Source organism: Diadema antillarum, unplaced genomic scaffold (genome assembly GCF_040938485.1).
Source record: "Diadema antillarum isolate AM-2024a unplaced genomic scaffold, OU_Dant_1.0 seq00000103_RagTag, whole genome shotgun sequence".
Taxonomy (NCBI): Eukaryota; Metazoa; Echinodermata; class Echinoidea; order Diadematoida; family Diadematidae; genus Diadema; species Diadema antillarum.
The window spans coordinates 504,484-530,345 of NW_027271190.1; the positions used below are offsets into that span (position 1 = coordinate 504,484).

The 25,862-nt window shown below is 38.6% G+C and overlaps 1 protein-coding gene across 1 annotated transcript in view; it reads right to left on the reverse strand.

The window, feature by feature from the left end:
- The window catches only part of LOC139726870 (uncharacterized), a 63,492-nt gene that overhangs the window by 29,252 nt on the left and 8,378 nt on the right, over window positions 1–25,862 (reverse strand). The window contains exons 3-11 of the mRNA XM_071637864.1: window positions 24,025–24,096; window positions 22,490–22,562; window positions 17,264–17,372; window positions 15,417–15,672; window positions 13,771–14,100; window positions 13,276–13,339; window positions 11,402–11,553; window positions 8,180–8,331; window positions 2,385–2,483 (exon numbers count right to left, since the gene is read on the reverse strand). Coding sequence (XP_071493965.1) covers window positions 2,385–2,483; window positions 8,180–8,331; window positions 11,402–11,553; window positions 13,276–13,339; window positions 13,771–14,100; window positions 15,417–15,672; window positions 17,264–17,372; window positions 22,490–22,562; window positions 24,025–24,096 — 1,307 coding nt within the window. The remainder of the gene's footprint in view (window positions 1–2,384; window positions 2,484–8,179; window positions 8,332–11,401; window positions 11,554–13,275; window positions 13,340–13,770; window positions 14,101–15,416; window positions 15,673–17,263; window positions 17,373–22,489; window positions 22,563–24,024; window positions 24,097–25,862) is intronic.

Below are 25,862 nucleotides of genomic sequence, written 5' to 3' on the forward strand. Positions count from 1 at the left end.
CGGGGGTATAATAAAAGGTGGGTCCCAACTTTTATTAGGATAGCCCTGTTTGGATATCTCGACTATTTCAAAACCAATTTTCATCAAATAAACTTTGAATTCCTCGTAGAATTCCTCATAGAATTACATGCTCTTTCACATAAGGTTTCTCATTAAATCTCACAAAAATTGTTAGAAATCTCAAGTTAAGTCTCCACCAAAACTATACGATCCCTTTAATTAGTAAGCCAGTTTGATGTATCCAGTGTACAGGTAGAGTTTAGGGCCCCCCTATGTGGTGCTCCCAGCTCTGGAGCACCATTTGTGCTGTATGTCATAATACTCATGCTGGATACATGATTATAATGAAATAGAAGCCATGGTATTAACCAAGCCAGGAAGATGTCGCCATTGATAGAGATTTTAAACCAGATTTCATAAGATGAATTTGAAAGGGAGAGAGAGAGAAGGGAGAAAATGAAGAAAAGATAGAGATGGATGGAGAGAGAATGGAAGAGAGGGAGAGAAATACTTGCACATACAGTTGCACATATATAGAGAGAAAGAGAACAAGAGAGAGAAAGTGAGGTCAAAGGGCATCTCCTACTGAAAAACATGATATATTCGCGGCACGAAATTTTCGCGAATTGGAGCCGACGGCCTTTTTCGTGGCAAGAAATTTTCGCGAATTGCCACTTGCGTTCAATGCATATAGTGTAGATAAGAAATTTCGCGTGCATTTTAATTTCGCGAATCTTGGCGCTCGCGAAATTCGCGAAATTAAAATGCACGCGAACATTCCTTGTTTTACAGTATTTAATGATGCTCTCCAGTCTGAACCAAACTATCCAATTATACAGTAGATCATGGAAACAAGTTTGACCATAGAGGGCAGTGTTCAGAGTTAGGGGATTATATCATATGAATTCCACTCTCACTGCAAAGCCTCCACACAATGTAAGTCATGGTGCAGCAGAGAGTTTATGGCATGCATAAAAGACAAACAACAAACATGCAAACAGACAAACAAACAAAATGACAATCCCGTACAACTGTACCACAGTCATTTCAAGGGGACATGTTGAAAGGAAATACTGAGAAGTACAAGTGTACAGTGTATTAAAAAAAAAATGCAATGTTATCTTCTATTTTTTGTTACTCTTATATCTACGTATGTGCTGGCTTATGTGATTGCACTTTATTCTATTATTCTCTTTGTTTTCTTTTATTTTCTATGGGTGACGTACAGAATACGAATGATATTTGCTGAAAAAAAAAATTATGAATATCATGGGAGCCACTTCAATAATCCCTACACAATTTTTTCTATTTCAATATTTAAAAAAAAATCATATTTGACAACAACTCTGCAGATGAGTCAAGTTTTGCTTTAAAGAGGAATGTTTGAAATGTTCATTGCGAGTGATTTATTCCATTCTATCGTACATGATTAACAGATATGTAGATGAATGTGTGTATCTGTAGAACAGATGCACATACAGTCTTTCTTAAACCATGCCACATAAATAATGCACCTTGTTGCGAGCAGACTTGGAAAATGTGAAGGCCGAACAGACACTGACATCAGTCACATCACTCTGATAGAACACGTAACTGCATTAATTTCACATGGTCTAAATGTTGTGGATGAATAAAAGTTATGATACAACTGTACATTACATGATAGTTATTGGCAAGGCAATATTGCAGGCATGCTGATTGCATCAGCAGAACAAAATGAGTATGTGTATGTTAGTGGTGCAATATCTGCGTGATGGCGTTATTCAGATGATGCGTGCAGGATGGTCATGCCGTGCATGCGAGAGAGAAGAGTTTGCCGTGCAAGCGGTCAAACATGAGACCAGCATTCTGCGAGAGAATGGAGGGAGGGTGGGGCGGCTCAAAGCCTTGGCAGTCAGGTGATCAGCTTTTACCATGCTCTTTTGACATTACCAGTCCACAGGCAAACAGGAATACAAGAAGGGTCAGGTGGTCATAATCATGTGACTTTATATTTGATCAGGTGATTAGGGTAGCACAAAGCAATGACATCAGGTGATCACTTTGGAAAGTGTGAAGGCTGGTGTGCTGGTGTACTGACAGTCGAATGATCAGAGAATAAAAGATGATCATGTCACTTATTTGATTATGTGGTTGGTACATGAAATGTTGATTTCTGTGTATAACAGCAGTAATTAGGTGTTTTTATGAAGTGATAATGCTAAATATTAAAAGGTGATCATTGAAGTAGTGTGACTTTTAGTAAGTGACTAGAATCATTATTATTATGTGATTTAGCTGGGTCAGGTGACTGATGGGGGCAGTGTGACTTTTCTGGGGTGTATTAATTTGTGGTCAGGTGATCTAGTGGGAAAGGGTCAGGTGCTGGTGATCATGTGACTTACTGGGTCAGGTGAGATGGAGGCAAAGTCAAAGCTGACCGGAGGCTGTGAGGTAGGGGACGGCGGCCCGGGGAAAGGCGAGTCGACGAATGTGGCCCAATTCTGGAGGAACGGCACAGAAAAGGGTGGGTGCAAAATTCGTCTCTCTTAGCTTTGAATCTGTTTATTCTTATAAAGACTTAAAGAAACTATAAAACAGAGCCAAAAACAAAGAAGAAGAATATCCAGACTTAATGATTGAGGCATGCAGTTTAAGCGGTGATTGAAACCATATTGCAAAATTATCAAAAAACACAATTTGTAAAATGCTTTGCAAGTTTGGTTTATAGAAATTTGTGTGGGGACCCCCTTGGATGTGATCTTTGTGCATCCACTTGCAAAATAACACCTGCCCACAATGTAACCAGTGAAATGCCTATCGCTGAATATTGCCTGAGCTCTTCTGGTACAGAATAGGCGAAAGGAAGGGAAGACATTTTTGTTTGTTTGTTTGTTTCATTTTCTTATAGAGCAATGATACAAAAACAAACAAACACACACACACACACAAAAAAAAAAAAACATTCACGAATGCATCAATTTGTACCGCATGTAATCACAAATTAAAGCCTTTTGAACATTAGTCAACAACAGTATCTGCTCAATTAACCCTGACAAAAACTTGAGTAAATGCCCACATACAAGTACAGATACTAAAATTAGCAGTGGCCGATTCAGGGGGGGGGGGGCACACTGGTTGCGCCCCCCTTTAATTTTTATCTAAACCAAAGAAATAAAAAGAAAAAAAATGGGGTGAGCATGTGCCCCCCCCCCCCCCCCCCCCCCCCCCCCCTTATGGAATTCCTGGATCCGCCCCTGGTTGGGGCACAGTAGAGCACAGGATTATTGGGATGCCAATTTTCTATGAAGTGCTCATAAATACAGCAAATAAAGACGGATGGGAACGTACACACTGTACATTTAATAGTATATGTGTGTGGGAAGCAAAATGTATCAAGGGTTTGGAACAATCTTTACAGAATCCTGTCCTGATGTGTCAACTTGAAGAGTTTGTTTGCAAAAACCGATAAGTCCATATTTGTCAAATGAAGATATTTGCGATTAAAGGTCAAGAAAAATAAAGAGAATAATAAGAAAAATTTTGCTTCTTTTGACCATAACTTCAAAAATATACCTTTATATGTAGTGACCAATATATCATTTGAAAGGTATTATTTTGTACTTTATGACAGAGACCGTACTTCAAAATCTTCAAAAATGGACTTATCGGTTTTTGCAAACAAACTCTTCAAATATTGCCTAAAGAGTTTCAGCTTTGCAATTTTATCATCTATTCAGGAGATTTTGTTGCCGGTCAGTTGAAAAAAAAAAAGGGTGGAGGAAATCTCTGAACAAATCTACACTGTATACTGTCCTTGCTTGGTTTATTACAGAAATGAATGATTACAACATATCCAGCCAGTGCTTCATTAATATTTCCTGAATTTCATCAGCATTATTTGAGTATCCATGGGATTAGGAAAGCCATAGAGGTCATGCAGATATAGTCAAACCCATTGTGGTGTGCAGAAAACTGATACACTGTAATTTCCATGTACTCTGGTATACAAAGTCTAGCAAGAAATGTGTTATCCCCAGCTTTGAAAACATATATGTATGAACACACAGTGTGTGTTACCAGCTACCCAATCATCTATTCAAAGGAAGTCCCTTGTCAAAAGTCCATGGCTACTGGCAGATTTTGTGATACAAATATACAATGTTCGGCAAAGCACATTAGACTTACACATGTACCATGCACATATTTACCTACACAGGCACAGGCACATGGGACTACAGTGTCATGGTTTGATTCAGGCAGTAATTGGAAGTCAAACTGTGTAAATGGTATCCTATTGATGTTATAGTGACTACTGCACATACACTGTATACGATTGTATGATACAAGTACGTACATGTCCAATGCGACCTAACAGAAATTCATAGAACACACAAATGTATACCCTGAGAGTGGTTTATATATACACACATATTCATACATTGGTGGCTGATCTTATTGTGCCATTTTGTTTAAAACTGGTTATTTTCTCGAAATAATGCAGAAGAGTGCAGTATAAACCGTGCAATGCTACTGTACGGTATAATACAACAAGTACAATGTACATCATGTACATTGTACATGTGATCATGTCATCCAGCATGTAACAGTGCTATCCCCAATAGGATGGTTCAGTGTGTTATCCAGCACCTCCTATCTTTGGAATCGTTTTCCACAACACTTACACATACAACTCATGATAGTGATGCGCACACTCTAAAAACAGTGCATGTGATCTGTGCATTAATACACTACATGAATGAGTGATCCTATCTTAAAAACCTGATGCAACTTTGGCAGCTGGATTTAAAGTGCAAAATACAATGTATACAATGTACAAATGCTCACATAAATCAAAAATTGGAACAGACCAAGGTGCAATGCAACAGGTCACACGCATTTCTACACCTGTAGACAGTCATGTCGTCTTATTATAAAGTCTTCATTTTGTCTCTGTTTGGTTTGTTTTAAGTGCAGACAAGTAGTAGAGCATGGCCTTACTTGGGTTTCTGGGAAAGCAGCAACTTTAAGTAGCTGCATCCTGTGCTTCTACTCTGTACATGTGCTGAGATTTGCCGTGCCTTTACGTGCATGTGGAGAATGATTAACAATGTGTTCATGTACAATGTATGTGGATGCCGTGCTCACACATTTGAGTCATTCGACGACACGAGACATTCGCGTCCTTTACTCATACATCTTTGGTGACATCGATGATGTGTTAAAACCAACTGGTAGGTGTCAATGGCATTGAGCTGTTCAAGCAAAGTGCTGGGCTGCACGTACAATACTCCACAAAGTCAGTTTGTAGAGTATGATGTATTGTAGGTAGCAGCATGTGAAAAAGTTGCAGTACTTCGTAAAAGTCCAGAAAGACTCATTTGTGTCCCAAAATGGGACCTTTACAACCTCAGGGCAAGAACCTCTCTAATCACTCTCAACAAGTACATAACATACCCACACATACACCGAAAAAAAAAACCAAACCTCTGCCTAAAGGTCGTTTACTCTATTTTCTTTTTGCAGATTTTTTACTCTCTCTCTCTCTCCATCTATCTACATGTATCTCTTTATCTTTATAATTAAAAAAAAAAAAAAATCTCACAACGGGCAATCAAGTAAATGTACAAAAAATTACCATAAAAACAAGAAAGAAAAAGCAACAACAAACAAACAGGCACACTAACAAGCAAGCAAAACAATATCCTTTAAAGTTTGTATGTCCCTTTTGCAACCCTGAAAATTAGATTCCGTTCACAAGCTGGTACAGTACAATTGTAGAGGTACACCTGTACATGTACTAGGTAATTCAGACCTTTTCTCAGAATGATAAAGCTGGGATTATGATGGAGGGTGAAACGACACTACAGATTTCCACAGAATTCGTACGGACCCCCCCCCCCACCAAAAAAAAAAATATATGTTATTCTCAACACAAAAAGGGAACACATTCTCAAGTGACGTGGGGTTAGTTTTTCACTTCTCTTTCGTTTCTTTTTTTTTAAGGTGTATTACAATAAAAATACATACACGATGTTGGGAGACACTTTTCTTGAACCACACAAAATTTTGTGACGTTTGCAAAATAAACATGCAACCTTTAAAGGATCCCTGGACAATTCACAATGGCACTGAAATCACAACAAAATACAACATGCATACAAAAAGGGAAGGAGGAGAGAAAAAGAGACTAAAGATGCCACTATCTGTACAGAAATTTCGTGTTCAATGAAAATGATTTTTTTTTTTAAAAGTGTAGCTGTGATGGGCTGCCGGAAAAGTGTTCGTACAGCTTGTACAACCATCTCACATGCGCAGATTTTACTCATGACAATTTGCAGTGAAAACTGAATTATCACAGGTTTAATATCGAGGAAGGCCTTTCCGTAGAGACGTCTTGAGTAAAGATCAATCACAAGCACACAAATGGCGCTGAATATGCTAATATCATTTGCCTCATAATGGCTATGCTCCAGGTGAAGCTACATTCTGCATTACAGTATTCATTTTGATGTGTTCATGAGTACACTACAGCAAAAATGGCGTATTTTCTCTCCGTGGAAGTTTGAGCTCATACCACACTTCACTAAACCAGCAAGAAAGTACCAGCTACGCAATGCGTGGGGAGTTTGTATACGAATGTACTCTCATCTGCATGACTATCTGTAAATTTACAGAAATTGACTTTAATGCAAGAAGGAAACAAAAAAAAAGAGACGAATATATTCACAATGGAATTTTCTACAATTATAGTCATGGTTACATCTTGTGTAGGTCTGTACACACGTCTACACAATATGCATGGTGTTATCCCAAAGAAAGAAGTTGATTATTAAAGAAGTTATGCACTCATAATAGCCAAGTACTGTAATGTACACTGTGATGCCATCAATAGTACGTAGCAGAAAGGCTTTACTGTACTTCACATATCGTGTGCAGTACATAGTGTCCTTCTGGCTCTTAAGTGCACACAGCAGGTATTGTACACACCTGGCAACCATCTTTTTAAAACAGCCAAGGGACGTAGATGAAATGCAAAGTTCTATGGAAAATGTGTGTTATAAAAAGGGCAGATGTTTGTCTCAATGGCTGGACAAGGGACTGAATATGAAACATACACAAATCCCCAAACTACATGTTGTTGTTTTTTTCCTTCACTGTAACGGGTAGTGAATCAAGAAAAAGAAACAATCCATGAGATCAAGAAGAAGATGAGGAGTGAATCTCTAGTTTCCATCAGTTTGGAATGAATACATGATCAACCCAATGAAGATGAGTCCCGAGAATACCCGGGCAGCTGTCTATGAAAAGTGCGTGTTATAGCGAAATGAGCCCATCGTCGACGGGGTAAAATATCTCCCACAAGTATAAACCAATCAAAATAGATAAAGAACCTTCGCCCATCAAACTTGAGAAGAAGAAGAAGAAGAAGAAAAAAAAAATAGCCCAGATATCAGATTCTTCGGTGAGGTATCCCTACAGCAAGACTCCAGTGAGCACTTTAGAGCTGATTTGTACACAGTGTAGGTGAAGGCTGACATGCATTAGGCAGAATGTGATAAATCTGCCATATGCCACATTGTACCCTCAATGGTACCACGTAAGTGCTACTTGTTGTTCCTCCAGTGAATATCAATTGCCACTGGCATGTGGGAATTCCCCTCTTTACCATCTCACCAGTGATGTCCCACTTGTCAATCAGGGCTGAGTGCTGGTATTTGTGGCATATAATCCTACTTTACCAATACTCGGGTCCGACCATGACAACATTCAAATATCAGAATGAGGGCAAGGATTATTTTGCTCTCTCTACCTGACGGGTTCAGCTTTGTGTATTCATCACTGATTGGCTACATCAAGTCATGTGATTTGGCATACTTTTGAGGACACATACAAGTAATATTTTCCTTGAGGTGACAAGTACTTGTACAATGTATGTACCTCAACTGGCATACTAATATCAAAAATCCTCCTGATGCAGATTTTAGAATAACACAAATTGCGAAAAAATTGCAAAAATTAATTTTTATGTTGTTGTCTCCTGAAATTCATGATTTTGAGATAGGAGGTCTTGTCAACTCAGGGACAGTATGTAGAGTATAGTGTACTACCGAAATCCAACTTCGGGTCTATGAAAATAATACCCACTGTGTTCCACCGGTCTCCTAAAATTGTGCTTCTTGTTTGCATGTGTACTTACATCGTCCGTGTTCTTCATCTCTGATCCCGAACTGGGCGGAGTCACGCTGCGTCCCGTGTGGGCGTGAGGCTGAATGGGATGAATGGTTGTCGTGGTGATGGGCTGGCTGCTAGGAGCAGGCACGGGAGCTGTCTGCACCGCAGGAGCAGGTCCTGTGCAATGCATAGTATGGAATGAACTGATGCTAACAGTACTGATTTCGACAAAGCTCCTAGGTGGTCCATGGGTATCCTGCCTTTATTGGTATGAATATCACTGGATGATCTCATGAAGTATTCCCATATCATCATCATTATCATATTGTGACTGCCTGTATCATAGCTGGTATTACTAATCACCATAATAAATGTGACCCGCTACGACAAAAGGATCCGAAAGTCGGGGGAGGACAATTTTCTGAAAATGGCATGACATTATTCCCTTACTCTTCTACATTCATTTCATATACAGCACAACTCATAAAAGTACTCGGTTGGGGAGATATCGATGATTTTATAAGCACATGTCAAATGGTTGAGGAAATCAGAGTTTCCAGAAAACGCCTTCAAAGTTTTCCTTCCGACGCTATCATGATCAAGGGGAGGCGAGACAGTTTTCACCGCTGGACAATAGAAGGTCTGCTCCTAGCAACCTCCGTGATGTTCATTCAAGCTTAGCGCCAGCGGTCTACGCATGACCAATCAGTAACCAGGATGTCACGCACTGACCAATAAGATCATTCCCTCGTTGCTAGGGGCGGAGTCTAGCTGCGGCGCTAAATCCAAATCTCCGGACACGTTTCTGTTACTTTGAAAGTCAGAAAATCATGGCCCAGAAAAATGCTGATTTCTTGCCTTTCCTTTGATCATTTAGTTTCAAAATTTTGGCAGATGATAGACAAAAGATTAGACTAACAAATTATGCTAAAACCAGAAATCCGATTGTTTGGACCAATTTTGATGATGTGACTTCGAACTCGATTTTCTCGTCTCAGCCGTCAGCGACTTTAGGATCCTTTTGTTGTAGCTGGTCACAGTGGCGTATCTAGGGAAAACGGCGCCCGGGGCAAGCGTGAAGATTGCGCCCCTAATTTCTGAAAAAGTGTTCAACCCCAACCCCATCCCGGTAGGCCAAGTCCGCATGATATGCTTTTTCAAGCACTTTAAAGGGGTCTTTTTGAGGGTGTTTTAAATGTAATGAATTTTGATAAATTTTGGCGAGCGAGCGCAGCGAGCGAGCCGAAAATTTTGGTATTTCAGCTTACAAAACATGGAATTCTTGTCATTTTTTGCTAATCAAATCTTACAATTCCAATCAAGATAATAGTGACGGCCTTATAGATAACGATTTACACCAACAAACTGCATGAGGAATTTCAAAAGTACTCTAAATTAGTACGCGCGAGTTAGCCGAAATTTGTATATTTCCACGTCATCATCACGTTTTGTTCTTATCTCTTTTTTTCTTTCTTTTTTGTATAAATTTTGGCGAGCGAGCGCAGCGAGCGAGCCGAAAATTTTTGTATTTCAGCTTACAAAACATGGAATTCTTGTCATTTTTTGCTTATCAAATCTTACAATTCTAATCAAGATATAGTGACGACCTTATAGATAACGATTTATACCAACAAACTGAGGACTTGTACTCTAAATTAGTACGAGCGAGTGAGCAGAAATTTGCATATTTCCACGTCATCATTACGTTTTGTTCTTATCTTTTTTGATTTGTTTTTTTTTTTGCGCCCCCCATATGTTCGAAACCGTTGGCGTCCTCTCTTGATCCAATCGGCGATCGCTTCAGAACGAATGAAATTGCAGCCGCTGCTCCGTGTAACATTTTTCCTGCTTAATATAAAATGACATGTGTGAACACAATAGACATTGTCATTTTGTGCGCGTCATCGTCACGTTTTGTTCTTATCTTCTTCTTTTCTTTTTTTTTTGGATAAATTTTGGCGAGCGAGCGCAGCGAGCGAGCCGAAAATTTTTGTATTTCAGCTTACAAAACATTGAATTATTGTCATTTTTCGCTTATTTAATCTTACAATCCTAATCAAGATAAAAGTGACGGCCTTATAGATAACGATTTATACCAACAAACTGTGGGCTTGAAAAAAATACTCTAAATTGTACGAGCGAGTGAGCCGAAATTTGCATATTTCCTCGTCATCATTACGTTTTGTTCTTATCTTGCTTGATTTGTTTGCGCCCCCTTCCCCCCCCCCCCCCCCCCCCCCCCGTATGTTCGAAACCGTTGGCGCATTCTTTTGATCCAATTGGCGATCGCTTCAGAACGCAAAAAATTGCAGCCGCTGCTCCGTGAAACATTTTGCTTGCTAAATATAAAATGACATGTGTGAACACAATAGACATTGTCATTTTGTCCGCGTCATCATCACGTTTTGTTCTTACCCTCCTTAGTTATATAAATTTTGGCGAGCGAACGCAGCGAGTGAGCCGAAAATCGTTGTATTTCAGCTGACAGAAAATGGAATTCTTGTGTGAACACAATAAACATGGAATGGAATTCTAAAAATGGAATTCTTGTGTGAACACAATAAACATTGTCATTTTGTCCGCGTCATCATCATGTTTTGTTTTTATCTTGTTTGATTTGGTTTTCTGCCCCCCCCCCCTTTCCGGGCGAGTTTTTTTTTTCTCCTTCTTCTTCTTTTTTTTTCTTTTTTCTTCTTCGTTTTTTTTTCTTTTTCTTCTTCTTTTTTTTTTCGTTTTTTTTTTTTTTCGTTTTTTTGCGCCCCCAAGGAGTGGCGCCCGGGGCACGTGCCCCCCTTGCCCCCCCCTAGATACGCCACTGGCTGGTCACAAGTAAGCAACTCTGCTATGGAGGGATCTCTTAACGACTTGACCCCTCCCCCCTTAAAAGTCATATTCGTGAAAACTTGTTGGATTACCATTTAGTGTTCTACATGTAGTTCTAGGAGTCAAAATATATTGTGTATGGCTTGAGCTTAAATCCAGTCCTCGAGTGTTGTAATAAAAGATTAGGTCTAGATTCTACAAATTTCATCAGGTATGAAGTTGTTCATCATCCCTTAAACTTTTGTATATCACAACAGCATCATCCATCGTGCAATTTTCTACGTGGGACTGATCATCTTCTACATGCTGCATTTGTGAAACTTGGCAATCAAGAATGAAATGAATATTCTTTCACCATCCTCTCTAAATTTCTTACTGCAGCTGACATCATCTGCCAACGTTCAAGGTATGTGGGATCCCTTACCGTTTCCATTAAACGTCGGCATCTTTGGGATGAGGCATGCCGGCAGCCTCTCGGGCAGCGGAATGTTGTGTTTCCTGAGGACGACGAGATGCATGGCTGTGCAAAACTCCTCAAGTGATAGGGTGCCATCTTTGTTGACATCCGAGAGTTGCCTATTTGAGAAAGAAAACAAAATAAGGATATGTTCATCTATCCATGTGCAGTTTCCAATTAAACAACAAAGGCATCAATGGAGTAATGGTATGCACGGCTAGGGAAGATATTTTTGTACATTCATACAGACATTTGTTAATTTGAGGAAGAATGAAAATTTCCATATCCATATCGACAGTTGCCTATTTGAGAAAGAACATTTGAACATACCTACTTGGCTGATGCCACGTAGTCATGTACAACCTTTGTACATATCAGCAGCATTTTACCCATTCCTCCCGCAATTCTCCAAAAGTCTTCAATGCCCTTAAACGAGATTCTTTTTGCCTATCGACAAAGAACAGACAGGTTGGTAATCCGCCTATCTGCGAAAGCAGTCAAGCAGTACATGATTCCCCTTTCCACGATCAATTGCATTTGCAATTAAACAATGCAAAATACGGATCTGATCTGAGATATGAATAGAGCCTGCGCTGATGGGCTCATTAACTCTTTTGATACACATTATAAGGGCACCCGACTGGGGTCTGCGAAAGTCAAAATCTAGTGAGCTTAGCCTTGATGGCAACTGGATACATCTTCATGTGAATTTTATAGCCAAACAAGTGCACGACTAAATGTACATTGGAAAAAGGTAAATTACACCAAAAAAAATGCAGTTTTGATACAGGAAAAGAACAGATATTGATAGAAGAAACTCTAATCTTTCAATCAAATCTATTTTCTGATCAGCATAACACAAATAAACAATAATGAATTCAGGCTCATGAAAGTAGACATTCTTGATCTATATTTTGGGAACCTGGTACACTGTAAAAGTGGATATTTTCGCGCGACTAATTTTCCTCTCTTGGCCGGGTAAGAAGAGTTTCGCATGTTGTTAATTCCGTGGAATCAAGACATCACGCACAGGGACATATGGGAAGCAAAAAATATTCGCGTGCTTTTATTTTCGCGCTAGTTTCTGGTTACGCGTAATGCGCAAAACTTTCAACACCACGAAAATTTCCACTTTTACAGTACCAGGTTCCTGTAGAAAAATGTTGTCATTTACTTGAACCTGTCACACTTTTGCAATGCACGTTGATGTGGCGGAAGACAAAATGACTCTGCAATTCCGAATACCCCATTCGTTCACAGAATGATATCCATATGAAACATTCTAATCCCATCACTTTCCCCTCTTTTCTTCTAACCTTCTCACTTTCACTACTTTTCTTTCCTCTTTCTTCCTGAAAAGTTGTCTGAGCAGGCAGTCACGTCATACAATGTAACTGTGATTAGAGGTGCTCCTAAAGGACAGTTTCTTATACTCGTATATAATATACACCCTGAAGAAATAAATGCAAACAAGTATAAGGAAAAGTGGAGGTATGTCCCCCCTGTTAGTAAATCTACTGCCAATGGTCTATTATGATATCCAGGCAACAAAAAAGCACTTCAAAGATTCACACAGGGAACTTTTAAAAGAAGTGCAGAGTACATCTTTAGTCAGTATTAACACATTGTAGTTTGTGATACATTTGGCCACACTCTCTTCGAAATATTGCGAGAAATCTTCTAAACTGACTTTTGGTGGAAATGGGGTTAAGGCTGGTAAGAGAGAGCTACTGACACCACCAATGCACACCTGCAGATCGACACTTTGAAGATGCCTGGGTCTTTCCCTCATGCAAAATATGGGAACCAATGGGTTCAGTTAGGTCTACTATTACACTTACCATATTTTCGACAGCTCTTCTGTTGGAAGCTTGGACTTTTCGAAAAACCCTTTCGCCTCGCCACCTGCAGAGAATCATGGGAATGATTTAAATATTAGTTTGGTGGAGAAGCTTGAAGATCTCTTTACTTAGTTGTAAATGCATAATGTTCTATGCTACATTTTGGAAAGAGCAAATACAGACTATGCATTGAAGCTTACATGTGAAATATATGCACAAGATCATAAAAAAAATTGACAAAATTTCACATGTCTGAGTAATTCGAATATCAGACCATCAGCTTGCATGATGACATATGGACATTTAATCTAGTTTTCACACGTAATTTTGAGCGATTTGACTATTTTGAAGAAATGCAATTTAAAATTCTATTACTTTATTATTCTTTCACAAACAGTAACAGAGCTTTTTTTTTTCAATGAATAAACAGCTCTGATGAAATCAACTTGTAAATAAGGGTGAAGTTTTCCTTTAAGAAGTCAAAGACCACCTCACCTGGAAGAAGACCATCAGGATCTGGCTGCAGCATCTTAAATTGGTTGTTGTAATATTCCCTCTGCTCGCTATTTATCTGCCACACATCCTCCTCATCCTCCTCCTTCTCCTCCTCTTCCTCCTCCTCCTCATCAACGTCGTCATCGTCCTCATCGTCCTCCTCTTCTTCCTCCGCGTCCCCCTCCTGGCTGTCGGCCACCCCGCTCCGGCTGTCGATGGGCGACTCCGAGGTGTGGTGGGAGGACGTGGGGGCGGAGGCAGAGGAGCAGCTGGACGTGGGGCTGGTCGCCTGGGGAAACCTGGCCCAAGACGTGTCCTCCGATTGCTCCTCTGCGGCCCAAAGAAGGTCAAAGTCATGAGATGAGGATGTCTTTCACAAAGACTGAAAACTTAGTCTAGCTTTGTTAGATCTATGACAGCAGCTCCTGGCTAAAGCCATTACTAGATCTTTGGCAGATTCTTGAAATGAACCTTGTTCTTCTGATTTGTTCACCAGGTGATCGCTGCATCCCTTTTGCCAGTGACAGACATTGTGAAAATCAAAACTATTCAACCCTTTGTGTGCTTTGTAGTGCCAAATGGTCAGAAAAGCTCACAGCTTTGTACACACTGTCACAACTTTCTAAAACAGAAAGGGTTGAACCATTTTATGGGTGCTTCATTAACAAAAAACAAAACAAAACAAAACAAAACAAACCAAATTTCATGAAGCTCCATACCAAAAATACAAAAGCAGGCGCCTTAAACCTCACATCTAAACAGAGAGATCAGCAAATCTACACTGTAGACGAAAGCACGTTGACATGAAAATAAACACAATCAGTGCATGTTTTCATTCTCTCTCTCCTTTAACGTAAACTCTTAAGGCTTAAACTATCAAGTCCCAAGAGCCACAGTACTGGCATTTGGTCATTATCGGTTTATTATCATCTTTATCATTCATTGCAAGTGTTTCTCAAGGAAGATTTTTAAAACAAAAGAATCCGTCATTTGAGCCCTTTTTGTTTATATATTTCATAATGTACATTACAACTGTTTATTTAGGGAGGAGAATTATCCAAAGTGTTTATAAAGTCACTTATCCATAATTATCAAAAGCCTTTATAAAGTCACTATTATCAAAAGCCTTTATAAAGTCACTTTTATTGGCAATTACTGAAGATTCAAGATAATGGTATGATGTCATCTTTTTTTCTCGAAGTGAAATATCATTCACTAATTTCTTTGTAATGAATATAACCAGGGCCCCATTGCATGAAAAGATGCAGTCATATACTGTATTAGCAAGAAAATCAACCTATCAGAATTATGTATTCTCAGACTTACGTTTGATTTTCTGATTTACTATTGATCTGAAAAATTTTATGAAAAGAGCCCAGTTCTATCTTATCCTTCTCCATAATATGATACTGTAAATGCCAATTACACCTCTGCGAGGTTATTATTATTATCAGGAAGCTCTGATTTGTGAAAAATTAGACTTGCTTATCAAAATATATGGGGTACACAGTTTGCAGTAAAGTTCAGGGTTGCCAATTTAACACCGACAATATGATAAAATTCTGCAACAAAATTGTCTCTTAGAACTTGATGGGTCAAACCAGTGAAACCAAGCATGGTCAAACACTGGCCGTTACAGGACTGACCTTCTTCCGTCGTCTTCTCAAAGGACGCCCATCCCTCCTCGGTCCTGGACAGCGCCGGGGCAGGAGGGGCACTAGTCTGTTTTTCGAGCCGGCACATGGACGGGTCCATGGCCTGGGAGGTGTCCAGCATCACGCTGGCCGGAAGGCTCTGGTTTCGCTCCAGGCTGCCTGATTTCCTGGCCGGAGAGGTGCCGGCAGGCTGCGGCAGGAACGCTGGCGGGCTTTGGCTTGGCGAGATGGGAGGGGATGATGGGGGCTGGAAGACATCAAAAACACATGGCAAACAAATGGCATAATCAACACATCAAGTGCTACAATAAAAAACACACAATATGAAATTGATTAACCCGTTGAGGACGAGTTCCGAGTATACTCGGGCAAGTGTCCATGGGAAATGTGTGTTGTAGCAAAATCAGCCCGTCCTCAATGGGTTAAGAAATAAATAACAATAAAACAAGAATTTAAGGTACATGTACGTCAGTTACTATTTTGATAAATTATTGAATATTAAAAGGTGGATGAATAATTAGATAAATGAATAAAAATGAGTAACTGAATAGCAGCAACAACAACAAAAAATAATACCGAACTTTACAAATGTGAATTCCAAAACTCTGCAATATTCCCTTCACTCTATCAATTTTCTTGACAAAGCCTCTTTATAGCACATTTGCTTTGCTAGAGGCTGATAAATTTCTTGAAAACTGTGATCCCAATCCTGCTCAAAATGCATTCATGAACATTATTCCAGCTCCCCTGAGCAGTGCTCTCCTTTTCCACATCTACAGTACTCTCACTGTCTTTGAAAGATTGAGCAGGGTTGTTGCTATAGCGGAAAAGATGGACTGTGGCCTGAAAAAGAGAAATACCCCCCCCCCCCAAAAAAAAAGGGGGGATGGGGAGAGATGTCTGGAACAACTCAAGTCACCCAATGCACAAACATGGGGACAATCTCGGCAAAGTATGCAAAATGCTGAGGAAATTATAATTGATTGAATGTCCGTGAAACATGAGGTTCAGTGTCCAAATCATCACTCAGGACATTCATCTTCGTTATCACTTGACTATGATGTCTCTCACATCATAATTCCTCCTCTGCTTGGTATAAAGACATTTATCAAAAATATGACTTTTCCTTGAGTTTTCATAAAGATACTGGCTTCCTTGGTCTTGCATCAAAGAAGCATTGGAAAAGATATTTGTTAATAGTCATACTTGATACACGTAAGGAGCATCATGCAGAATCATCGTTACAGTTATGTATGTGAACACAGCAGGAATTTTGAGCTGTCCCGACATAGCTGAATCTTATTAACACTCAAACTTGACTTGCTTTCAATATTTGCTTAATAATAATAATCTAATTTCACCTAAAGTTTTACTGGGTGCCAGCTTTTGAAAAAGTATCATTCCACCTAATATCTCTTTAGAAAAAAAAAAAAAAAAAACTCTTCCTGTGAAAAGTTTGGCAACATCATGATTCTGGATATAAAAAGAACGTACAAATGTGAACGATGCTATCAGATGGGCAGTGTTCCAAAATTCCAGGGTCTGGCATACACGTGTAGGTGTGTTGACACACACACAGTGTTTTTCTACCTGCCGGGTCAACTGACTCCAAATGTACTGTTTATTAATAGATTAAAAGTAAAGCAGACCAGAGTTATTTCATTTTTTATTTTTAGTATGAAAGGGGTCTATGATCTGCACGCAAACACACACGCTCACAAACAAACTAACACATTAGTCTGTGCAGTACGGGCACATTGCGTTTGCTAGATTAACTAAAATAAAGGTTAGGTGAACTGTTCATACTGGATACATTGCTGTTGTGCTCTACACACTACCTGTGCTATATGGGTCGGGGAGTGAGCTGCACGGGGTGATATGAACACATTGCTGTTAGCGGGTCGTGTCGGCTTGAGTGGAGGAACACTGGATATTGTGCTTCCCTTCCTGAAGAATGATAAATAGAAAATGACACATACGGTTATTCCACCAATATATTAAATGCAAGCATATGTGACCGCCACGTCAAAAGGATCCGAAAGGCGCTGACAGCTGAGCCGAGAAAATCAAGTTTGAAGTCAGACCATCAAAATTGGTCAAAACCATCAAATTTCTGTTGTTGGCATAAACTTGTAAACTACTGTTTCATCTATCATCTGCTTAATTAAATTTCGAAGATAAATGATCAAAGGAAAGGCAAGAAAGGAGCGTTTTCTGCATCATGATTTTCTGACTTTCAACAGAACAGGAACGAGTCCGAAGATTTGGACTTAGCGCCGCAGGTAGACTCCACCCCTAGCAATGAGGGAGTGATTTTATTGGTCAGTGCGTGGCATCCTGGCTACTGATTGGTCGTGTGTAGACTGCTGGTGCTAAGCTTGAATGAACATCGAAGTGGTTGCTAAGAGCATACCTTCTATTGTCAAGAAGTGAAAACTGTCTTACTGTACCTCCACACTTGCGTCGGAAGGAAAACTCTGAAGGCGGTTTTAATGAAATTAAAGCAGATTATGAGTAAAGGAGGAATGTCATACCATTTTCATAAAACCGACCTCCCCCGACTTTCAGATCCTTTTGTTGTAGCAGGTCACATATGTTGTATACTTATTTCGCTCTTTTGTCAAATGATCACTGCAGTTATTGATAGATTAACAAATCATTTCTTGAAATAAAATATAGTTTTGTTGGAACAGATGATGATTACTACTACACGTATGATAACAATAATAGCAATAATAAAGATGATGAAAAGCAGCAGTAATAATGTTTAACAACATAATTACCAATCACAGAATATCATAGCATCAGTGTTCACAATGATGAGCATGTTTAAGGTCCTTCACACTTTACAATTCTCTCAAAAGTTAATGCAGAGTACAATGTATGTGGTTTGAAATTTGTAAGCAAAATGCTACTTAGAGACAGCTTTACTACGTACCTGCAGTTCTCCAACAATTATCGAGATTTTTTTATACAACATGTGTGTGTGATCATATGAAATGTGCATACTACAAATGAATGGCGAATTAGTCCTCTGAAGTACACTACATTGTAATTAGTAGCTTTGAAAATCCCACTACAATTCTGACATAAAGAATTATGAAACATGGAGCTTGACTACTATGTACAATGTACTGTACGAGCTGAAATTTTCGCATACAGATATTTTCGCGAATTGCTGCTTGGAGGACATTTTTGCGTGTTGTTAATTTCGCGGTTGCGACGGTCTAACTGAACGTAAGTATTTGCGCGTTGTTATTTTCGCGTTTCAAAGGCAATTCGCGAAATTCGCGAAAATAAAACCACCGCGAAAATTTCAGCTCGTACAGTAGTCTAGGTTTCCAATTGATTCACTCTGATTTTGCAATATGATTTGCATATCAAACAGCACAACATAAAAGGTGCGTTCGAGTGCTCTCCTAAAGCGAACTGTACCGTACCATACCCGAGCCAGAGGAGTGCTCGAACGCTCCTAAAGTGTACCGTACCGTATTGTACCGAGTCAAAAGTCGACCACTTTCCGATGTGCTCCAAAAGGATACCAAAAGCGTGGCAACAATTTTGCTGTAAAGTATGCGCGTATCATGCGCATACGTCACAATGCAAAGACATCATCCTCTTTGTTCGGGACAGCTGTAAGTAGTTCAAGCGCCAGGTGGATGACATTCTTGCTACAAAATGCGTGACCTTTTCTAAAAGTAACTCGTGAAGTACGCTTTCTCGAACCTGGCAAAGTTCGGTACAGTACGCTTTTGTTCAATCTGCTTTGGTTTGCTTTAGAGCGCTCGAACGCACCCTTAGAGAACTTTGTGACCTGTCTATCTGCTAAGTGGTATGGGGATGGGGCACAGAAAATGGATATTAAAAGAGGTTATAATCCTTACTATTAATATAGACAAGTACTGAGAAAGTTTATAATGGGTATGATGTTCTCATTCAAATGCAAGGCAACAATGTCTACCAAACAACACTGCCCAGTTCTTTTTAAAACAGAATTAATGTATTTGGATTCTGCACCATGTATTAATACTAATGAATGAGATTTGCAAAAGGGCAGTTTTGACACTGCTTTACAAACTTTCATCCATTTCATTAGAATTTTATAATTCAGAATGGTGAAAGTAATAGAACAATATCATTTTATATTAATTTGGTGATCAGGAAATGAACTACAAAAAAAAAAAAAATCAACTACAATGTACCATGTGTGTGTCTAGACAATTTTTTTTAAATCATTACCAAAATGAGTAATGAAATATTGATTACAGCTATGCCTGAAGAGACGACTAATCCAGTAACTGTAAATGCAGGTTAAGTACACACAATATTGTAAGCTTAAAACTTATAGTGGAAATGAATACAGCAGTATATTTTATACATTTGTACCAGTTGAAGTGTGTACTTCATACCCTGTAGAGATTATAAACACTGACATGATTGAAATCACTGTCGTCATACAGGATCAGCATGGACATTTATAACACATTATAGTTATCATCTAATATTAAATCTACACTATATACATGTATGGTAGAATGATTTAAATAGTTTATCACTGCATAATTACATACAATATGTAATTTCACAGATACTGGCCTTCAAAATGCACTGGAAGACTACAATTTAAATGAATACTATGAGCAATGTAGGCCCTATATGTGAATATCCAGGGAGGTGAGAAGAAAAGTCGTCTCACCTCCCTGGTATATCACAGTCCCGGGGCAAAAATGAAATAAGTTCTTTCAGTTTCACTTTAATAGGGAAATAAATGTATGTACAATGTAGTTAATACAATGTACACGTATGTACACGTGTACAGTGTATATGTACACACTTCCCTGAGTTACAAGTGAATGCATAAACTATTAGGGCCCTTGACAAATTGATTTTTTTTCTGACTTGCTGCCAGCCAGATCACACATTCGCTTGAGACATTGCACATCTGGCATTTAGAAAGCTACTCACTAGGTACTGCCTGTGATGAAACTGTTGACTTCAAGTAAACAAGATATCAAATTTCATTGCCACCACTGCTTGCCAGCAACAAAATTCACCTGCTCATTACATAAAATTGTCTTTGTATTTTTACTTCCATTATGAATGCTCCCAGGAATCTGCATGACTATTTTCATCTTTTGTCACTAGGCGTTTTCACATCAGCCCGATGTTTCGAAATAGCGCGCTATTTTCTGACTTGGGAAATTCACCCGATAGCGAAATAGCGCGCTACTTGATAATGTGAACAAAAATTAGCGCGCCTATTGTATCGCTCTGAACAAGAAAATTTCTCGAGTCCAACTCGGGAAATTTCTGAAATAGCGGGATAGTAGCGCGCTATTTGATAATGTGAGAACAACTCGAGAAATTAGCGCGATGCATCCCATCATGCCTAGCGTGTGTGACCCGATCGATCGAGGCATACTGCACACAAATCATGAGGAATTTTTGAGAGGACACACACATTACTGATGCTGTTTGCACATACTCACCTGTCGAATTAGCTCGAAAAAAATTCGGGCTAATTCTCTTCGGGCTGATGTGAATAATAAGAAATGGAATAGCGCGCTACTTCGCAATCGCGAAAAATATCTCGAGCTTGGATTTTTATCGGGCTGATGTGAGAACGCCTAGTGGGGATTGAATCCCATAAATGCTCAACCCTTCCCCCACCCGCCTCCTCCTGAGCAGTAATTTTAATAGCAATAGCGCCAATTGTGATCTCCAAAATTACCGCATAGCATTTGGTATGCCAGCTACACTATCTAACAAGTGCAAGAAGGCACTATACAATGCATTTGGGAAGATTCTGCATCACATTGCATTGCCCCAAAGGCAAGTATCACATGTCCGCAGTGTATGATATTTCAAAAAAGTTCTATCTGTTTGTTTGTTTGTTTTTGTGTTGTTGTTGTTGTTGTTGTTGTTGTTGTTGTGTTTTTTTTTTTTTTGGGGGGGGGGGTTCTGCTTATAAATATTCTTTTATTAACTCTGGACATATACCCACAAGCGTAATGGAGGGCTGCCAACATTCCCATATAATGAGGAAGATTCCAAAAGGCAATCATGAAGACAGGGTGTGTATGCATATCAACGGGCAAAAATAATACTCAAATTATTAAAGGAGACTTGTATTTTCTCTTGCCACAACATTTAATGACCAAAAAAAAAAAAAGAAGTATCCTACAAATCAGAAAGACTCGGCAGCGGTTGGGCATTTTATCAAGCATATCGTCAGATTTTTTTCTTGTTGATAAAATTCAAATTTGCTCTCAGCCAATCAGATGCAAGGATTTCAGTAGTTTTGCACAGTTTGTCAGAAAAAAAAAAAATCTGGCAAAATACTTGATGAAATGCCCACCCTCCCCCCAATAAGACAGTAATTCAAATAATCACTGTATTCAAAGGTGATACCATGGAATGGATTATTTTGTTATGGGTAGGAATGTTTCTCTGCCTATGAAGGCATCACTTACTGTATGTACAATTGTACTACATCATATGAGGCAGATTTTGATCACATGAACTTCCAACATTGCTTCCACACCCCCTCCATTCAATTTCACTTTATACAGTCAAACCTGTCTTAGTGACCACCTGTCTATAGTGGTCATGTACTGTATATACGACCATTATAAACAATTTCCTCTGAGAGAAAAAGCTTGTTAAAGAACCTGTCTAAAATGGCCACCTGTCTAATGGCATTTGTTTTTTCATCTCCCTTGGGCGGCAGAAGCACTATAGACAGATTTGACTGTAACTGTATCCTGTGAATAGTATGCATGACCTACGAGTACTCTACTGTACAGTCACACAACACTGAACTAGCAACACTGTTTTAAAAGTGAAGAAGAAACATGATTTATGAATCACTCACCTTTCCCCAAAGGTAAATTCTGTGTCTGTAATATTGAATGCCGGCAGAAGCACTATAAACAGATTTGACTGTAACTGTATCCTGTGAATTTATACGTTGTACATGCATGCATGACCTACTCTACAGTCAAACAACACTGAACTAGCAACACTGTTAAATGAAGAAGAAACACGATTTACGAATCACTCACCTTTCCCCCAAGGTAAATTCTGTATCTGTAATGTTGAATGCCGGATTAACAAACTCCATCTGACCACTTGCATCTGCATTGTTTACAAGACAAACAGCACAGGAAATGAATAATTAATGCTTTAGATAATAAAGAAAATGAATAATAAAGGTCCAAAAGACCTAAATTTAGAGCTCTACTCCACAAATATCAGACAAAAATGTACAATTTTTGTACCATTAACTCTGTTTTGTGCTTGATGGTAAAATACACACTATACATCTGTGGCAAGCAGTAAGTCAAAAATAAAGTGAAACTGATGCATGGAAACTATGTATTTATCATTTCAAATAGTCATTTGAGCATTTGTACATGGCCCACAGATAGTACAGTTTAGCTACTGTGCCAGGGTACAAAATTGTACTTCCTCGTTGCGCAGTAAGAACTGAACAAATGTATTTTATAGATTGTACTATATTTGCAATTCATAGAAGGTATCACAAGTGAATTTGTGCCTACTGCAGCACATTTGTACAGGTACGGCAAAACATCATTAAATTTTTAAAAAAAGAAAAGAAGAAGAAGAAATTGACAAGCAGTACAAGGACAAAAGTTGTGCATTTCAAACAAAAGATTTATTTACAGCCTTTTCCTAGTATGTGAGTAAACAACATGATTTTGATTATGAAACCACAACTGACATGGTCATTGCAACATAGAACAAACTGTCTTAAAAAATATATCCTCCACAGTGTTTTATTGATCAGACTATAACAGTTTATACAGCACAAATGCAATGTCCAGTACTGCACACAGTGGCCTTGCCCTTTGCTGGGAATGCTTGTCAACATGGAAAGACTGCTTGGGTAATGGCTCTTACTGGAGAAATGACCACTTGTGCATCTGGAAGCCCAGTGCATGAAAACATGTATACGCTAATAATAGCATGCTGGGTATACAACGGCCAAAACAAACAGTGGGTATATTCTCAACATTTGCACTGCCAGTGCACATGTGAGTAATTCCATAAACAAGGTGCCCAACTTGTGACATACCGGTACTTATTTTGACAATAAAATCAGAAAATCAGCTTTTTGTTGAACATACAGCATACAAGTTAAAAAATAAGAATCATATTTACTAAGTACCTTCAAAAGTGAGTGAAAACAAACATTCTGAACTAAAAATGAAGGGAAAATAGGAAAATCCAGAAAATAGGAATATCTGGGAGAAAATAAAGCAAAAATTATGGATATTTTTATCTATCACCCATAAACACATCACTATTAACAGCTGGTGTTGCCAAAAACAGGAACACAAGTTAGAAGGAATCTTTCTACTTATCTAAGAAATACAAATGTTCAGACTATTAAACTATAAAATGGGGACAGTTGACAGACATGCACTTGCATCGCATCAAAACAAGCAGCGCTATCCAAGAAAGGATTCTTCAGAAGAATGAACGACACCAGGAAGAATAGAAAGATGGAGAACGACTGACGGAGAGAAAAGTGAAAGAATATATGAAAGATGAACTTTATTTTTAAAATCCCTACCTGAATCGGCATGAGGTCTTTGGGTTGGCACCACTTCTTGTCCAAACTCAGGCAGGGGAACCTCAATCCCAGCTGCGACGGGGTTAAACAGAAAAAGGTATAAATGAAGTCATTATACACGATGTACAGTTACGCATGTGTATGCCTGGGAGTTGAATCATTTGAGAAGTGAGTTATAAAGGAGGCTAGCATAGATCTGTGTTGTACAACATAATTCTTGTTTTAACTGCAAGTACAATGTGACTCTGATCAAGCAGGATGATATATATTGCAGCTTAAATATGTCAAGTTCAGGAAATGGCACCAAAAAAAAAAAAAAAAAATGTTTTTCATGATGACTGCTTTCAACAACAAAAAAAGTGTTTGAGTCAAAGTATGACAGATTTTGAAGAGGATTCAAAATATTCTATTATACTGCAGAAATAAAGTGCTCCATTTATTTGACCTGCATTCATATAATTTCGGAAAGTCTCAAAAAAAATTAACAAAGAACTGTTTAATGTAAATAGTGACGCGATAAATTCATATTATTGTTCAAATCTTTAATGAATGGCTATGAAACGTGTGCATGCCATCACGATACACAGATTTGACCAGTGCAAAAACTACTATTCAATGTAAGCCTGAATAATCAATGTACTTGTAAAACATTCACAATATTGCATGACAGTATGTACACTGTACTCTGTGCAGCACTATGCCTGGATTTATGATCTCCAAGTTCCTACACTCACAGCCAGAGTTCATGATTTTATACAAAATTTCAAACTGCCACATCTCCCATCCCGATTGCAAGTTGATCCAGGCTTCACTCTTAGTCCAACAGTCCTAGCATGCCTACTCCTGGTACTTAATCCACTTTTGACACATCACGCTCAGACAGATTTTCTGCAAGGGAAGCAACCTCTTATAATGTATCTTACCCTATGAAGCACTGTACTTTTAACTTAACTTTAAGTATTTGAAAAAAAAAAAGTTACACAGACGAAGTGAAATGAGAATGGCAGATACGTGTAGAAACAATCAGTGATTTGACTTCAATTTGTTTTACGTTCATCTACGGTTGTACAGAGTACAATATGAATGTGTGTGCATCAGATTAAAACCAGCAGTTGGCAGTCCAAACAACAGCAACAACACATCTCCCAAGTTATCTATTAATAATGACATATTTGGTATCATCTCTATACTAATGGCACCTCACGGTACACTTGTCAAGAGTAGATAAAAAAATAATGTTTCTGAAATTCCTTCTTCAAAAATAGGAGCAAAATATCATGCAGTCTCATAATCTTCTACAGTAAATGTAACTGACAAAGTTGGGGCTGTAAAGAAAATGTAGCATTTCTAGTATTGAGGATAAATTGCACAACGATGTCACATTCATAATGCAATGTTGGCAGTATCACAGACGATACTCGAGATGCAATAACTATGAGATCATCATGATTTTCAAAATTATCAAATTTTTATCATTATCATGTAATTAAATCACTACATACATATGCTGTACACATAGCAGAAGAAGCAGAGCACTTTTTTTTCATGGTAACAACGACACGGACAATGAATAATTCATATCATCAATTAAAATAAATTGGAAGAAAAAATCTGCGGTCTGTCCCATAACAGAGTATGAATCAAAATAATAATATTTCTATGTTTGCTTGTATGTTTAATAGTGTTTTATGTTTTCATAGTGTCTGCAGCTGACAGTACTCAGGTATACTACGTGTACATCATACCGAGTATCGTAATATGATGTACATGTAAAATATATAAATGTGTAGGAAAATGTGGTACATAGTTTGAGTGGCATTCCTCATGAGCTGTGCCAA